General features: G+C 36.7%; 1 protein-coding gene across 1 annotated transcript; it reads right to left on the bottom strand.

Moving 5' to 3' along the window:
- Positions 1 to 578: 578 nt before the first annotated feature.
- Positions 579 to 4,540, bottom strand: sdf4 (stromal cell derived factor 4). The gene is made up of 7 exons (XM_016466515.1): positions 4,199 to 4,540; positions 3,566 to 3,912; positions 2,945 to 3,081; positions 2,621 to 2,734; positions 2,365 to 2,523; positions 2,102 to 2,277; positions 579 to 1,999 (listed from the first exon to the last, which is right to left on the bottom strand). Exons 2-7 carry the CDS (start codon positions 3,871 to 3,873, stop codon positions 1,823 to 1,825), a joined length of 1,071 nt encoding a protein of 356 aa, XP_016322001.1. The 5' UTR covers positions 3,874 to 3,912; positions 4,199 to 4,540; the 3' UTR covers positions 579 to 1,822.
- Between the last annotated feature and the right edge of the window lie 235 nt (positions 4,541 to 4,775).

Genomic DNA, 4,775 nt, shown 5'->3' with positions numbered 1-4,775 from the left:
ATAAATATGTAACAGGAATGTCTAAGCAAAATGTTAAGGTGTAAAAAGTATATTTTTACCCCAGAAACTGAGTAAAAATACAAGTCCGTTAATGAAGTTTAAGGTCTCTAAAATAATACTTAAGTATATTGAACTAGTTACTTACAGTACATACTGAACATCACACCCCTTCATCCAAAACGCAAACAGGGCTAACAAAGTTTTTTTTTTTTTTAAACACACGGATAGGAACATCACATTAGTTCTTAGCATATAGATTTTATGGAGAATATTTACTCTAAAATTGATTCTGAGAATGCATAATGACATGCACTTTCATTTATTTATAATAATAATTTTTTAAAAATCAGCCCGATTGGTACTTCTACAATCTGAAACGTGTTTCAAATGTCAGGAAAGATTAAATGTTAATAGTCTTCACAACATAAGTAATTCGAGTAATTTTTAAGTAATTTAAAAGGTAATGTAGATTTCATGCACTGAATATGAATAGCATAAATGCAGAATAACAGTATCATATATTACAATGTGTATTATATTATTTCAATATAATGTAACAGCATTTAACAGCACTTTTGTTTTACTTTAAGCAGTTACTTTAATTTCCACAGGATGAATGTAATATATGATCAGTCAATGAACAAGGATAATTCTGAACACATTAGCAGCTCATATTTTAACATCCAATAAACACACAATAGAATTCGATAACAAAACATTACCAAAGCATGCAAAAAAATTATCACCACCAAAACTCGAGCTCAATTATCTACACACAGTCAATAGGACACTTTAGCCTAATTTCATGAGGCATATGTGTATTTTAATAAAACTTTATTCTCAAATACAGAAAATACATGTATCGGTCCTTCCATTTTTAATAGCAATTTCAATAGGGTAAATTATAGTTCCTAATGATATAATTCCTCTCAAAGCATTTCTCTTATGTTTAAATTAACTCACTTTGAATGACTCTTTACAATACAGATGTCAATGGAGAAACTTCAGTGTCATCGAGGAATAAGATGCTCTATTATACTAACTAACATTTAAATAAAGGAGGCTGCTTGAGGTAACAGGGTGAACTGAATTCTTAAAAGTAATAAAATAATAATATGCACGCTATGTACAATTATGACATAATAGGGTTCTTAAAAATGCTTCAATGTGCAAATAGGTCACATCTGGACAGATTAATTATCCTATGAACTCTGTTAATATGATTTCTTAATGAGACTTTTTCACTGCATTTTTGCATTTAATGATGAGATCTCAAATAAGTGCTATGTATAGTCCTGTATGTTACAGTTTTCACAAAATTACCACCCTAAATCATCTTTGGAAATAACACGTCAGGAAGCTCAAACCCTGTCATAAGCAACCCACCCAAAATGTGAATACATTTATATATTATGGCACTCCAAACAACTACATTATTTACATTACTCTTTTTTTTTTTTAATGAATTCCACCTTCATGTGGAAAACAATCTTTCCCCTCACCAATTCCTCATATACAGACATCTCTCTTAATTATCAACACTCAAAAACCTGATGAAAGTGACAAAGTGTCTAAAATTATTTCTATGGAACTTTATGGGGCTCAAATGGAAATCTATGACATTATGAAGGCAAACTCTTAATAATACGTCATATCTGCACATTGCAACATTACGGGTTTTGTGGCTTGAGGTTTTGTACATTCACAAACATGTCCGAATGCACTTGTTGATCCCAGTCTGGGAAGCAAGCAAAGATCATCCTTGCGACACTTTAGGGATATATACATGCTATTCTTATTCATAAAGACTTGAGGAGACGTCTTAGAACTCCTCATGTACGTTACGTGCATAGTCCATGAGTTTGCTGCCAGTGAAGTACTCGCTGTATTTAAGGATCTCCTCTAGTTCCAGGTTGTGGTTTTGGTTCTCATCCGCCACAGCAATCATCTGCTTGGCTTCATTCAGGGCGTTGTACTCATTCATAGGGTCCATGTATTCCTGTGGGACAGAAGGGGTATCAGCAAGGTACAGATATTCATTCAAATTAGATGCTATAAAAGTGTTATTATCCTTTAACAGCACTGATAAAAGAGGACCAACCTCCAGCTCTTCCATGGTTACAATCATATCATGGTTAGAGTCAATGACTTCTTCAAACTCCTTCTTCCTTTCTCGAACCCAGTCGTCATCGATGTCTTGGGCCTGCTGATTCTCCACAGTTCCCATGGGGAGGGAGATAAATTCAGCAAGAGTCAACTTTCCATCTCCATCCTGATCTGTTTGGGAAACATATAGGGTTCGCTTATAATTAAGAATCACAGTGAATTTGTGTTGGCATTTCTTAGGCATAAATTGAAGATTACCAAGATCTCGGACGATCTCCTTGACCATGTATCTCAGCATGCCTCTGCTGTGCTCTGGGTGCAGGAACGAGAGGAACTCCTCTTCATTCAGCAGCTGGTCAGCTGGAGGGTTATCTGCCTGGAACCAGCGATCCTTCAAGCTCTCCAGAACCTCCTGAGCTGTAGTGAGGCCATATTTGATTCATATCATTAGAAACGGCTTTGTTAGGAGTACTAGACCATATTTGACAAATGCATCTTCTACATTACAACTTACTTTCTTCATCCACTTTCAGTTCTTCATTGTTTTTTATCTTCTCAGCCACTTCTTTTTCATTGAAACCTTTACTGGCCAAAAACTTCACACGGTATTCATCCCAAGTTACATGTCCTGAGAAATCGGCAGTCAAGACCATTAAGTGTTATGAAATCATCATGGCAGATGCCAAAAACAATATACATATGATTTTGCTCTAGTAAAACACAGGAAACATTTATAACTACAAATCATGTTTAAACTAAAAAGAAATCTGATTCAACATAGCTCTACTTGACATATAATTTTATTATGGCATGGGTCTAAATAAGAACATCCACTTACCATCCCCATCAGGGTCCACGGCACGAAAACTGAGCTTGTTTTCTTTAACGGCCTCCTGAAAATGTTCTTCTGTCTTCTCCATGATCCAGCGCTGCATTTCTTTAGCACTGACACTCCTGTCTTTATTAATATCCACCCTAGAAACAGGAAGTAAAGGTTTGATTAGACTATTAAAAACTGTGCAGTTTTTTCAAAGATATTCTTGGCATCAACAGTTTAAAGTAATCGAACATTTGCTTAATGCATATGCTTGATTGTTTTTAAAGTTCGCATGAAATGGACAATTCACTCGGTTTTCTAAATGCATCTTATTGTGAACTATATTTTTTTAAATTATTTTTTTCACTTGTAATTTAATCAAAATATCGTAAGTCAATCTTCTGACAAAGACACCAGACTGTATGCAGGATTTCACTCATTTTGTCTTCTTAAACCCTGTTCCTTTTGACTGTAAGCTTGCTCAGATGTGTCACAATACAGAAAAAAAGATCTCTCACTACTTCCGTTTCATCACAGCTTACTATAATTGCTCAGTTCATTGGGTTAAACTAGAAATGCCTTTAGAATGACACCCAAGCACATCATGGGAAAATCGCACTGTTTCCACAGCTGTACACATACTTGGTGAAGATTTCAATAAGTTTCTTCCTGTTCCTTCTGGGCTCCGAGTCCTCCTCAAACTCCTCCATCTCTTTCCCCAGAAACACCTCCTGATGAAAGTCTTTATTGAGGTGACCGTCCATTTCCATCTTCACACCGTTCAGATGGTCAGGTGGAAGGATCTCATTGTCCTCTTTGCTGTTGGGGTGTTTGTCTTTTAACGCTGATATATTTGCTGGCCTGGCCTGAACATTCAAAGCCAGCATCACAAATACTGCCAAAGTTGAGGCGCACAGGCGGCCAGGCTGATGTCTTCTCCGGTTAGACATGGTTTTACTGCTTGAACGTCACAAACAGATGTAGAAACCCTATGAAAATAAAAATAAAATCACATTTAAAGCCAACTTCAACATATTCAAATAAGACTGTGCAGTTTGTTACTGAAAGATTATTTATTTACTGTAAACCTTTTTTTAATCAAATGATATCAAATACAAAGACTTCGTGAGGAACTGACAGAATTATACCAATTAATTTATTAGTTTGAGCTCAATATTACTCAGTACTGAATATGAATCAGCACATGTTTGACAACACCTGTCTGAACGAATAAAGATGCAACTTGTGAACGGAAATAAATAACAAGCTACCTACCTGGACGTTTGAACGGTCCTTTCCAAAAATAAAGTATCAGATGAATGAACAGGAGCAGGTGGCCTGCTGTACTGAAGGCACCTTGAGCGACTGTCTATGTGCAGTTCATCGCGCAGTTCCTGTACACGTCGCAACTTGAGACCAAACGCTGGTCACTGGAGCGGTTTATGGCCCTGAACGGGACGTCCCCCCTCTCTGGACTCAGAAAACACACAAACACAAACAGGACAGACCGATAACCGCAAGAGTTCACACAGACTGACGACACCCGAAAGGCATTCAGGAAAGAAACATTGCAACGTTGTCAAGTACGCGTTGTCTTCTTCGAGTGAAACATGAGGTGAGGGATAACGCACATATCGCCATCTACTGTACTAGCAGCCCAATTGCCTATGAAATACACACTGAAATGTCTGTTTACCTTTCATATCAGTTTTTTGCTCTGACCATTTGTGCTGTAGGCCTTACTTGTTTAGATTTTGAAGAATGTTGTCAAACTCACATTAGGTTCTTGGGGGCATGTTGAACAGTTACAGAAAAACATACACGTTTTCAGGGTTGGGCAAAGATACATCAA

Source organism: Sinocyclocheilus anshuiensis, unplaced genomic scaffold, assembly GCF_001515605.1.
Source record: "Sinocyclocheilus anshuiensis isolate Anshui unplaced genomic scaffold, SAMN03320099.WGS_v1.1 scaffold364, whole genome shotgun sequence".
NCBI lineage: Eukaryota > Metazoa > Chordata > Actinopteri > Cypriniformes > Cyprinidae > Sinocyclocheilus > Sinocyclocheilus anshuiensis.
The sequence above is the reverse complement of the archived record's forward strand: the minus strand, read 5'-3'. Positions and strand labels throughout refer to the sequence as shown.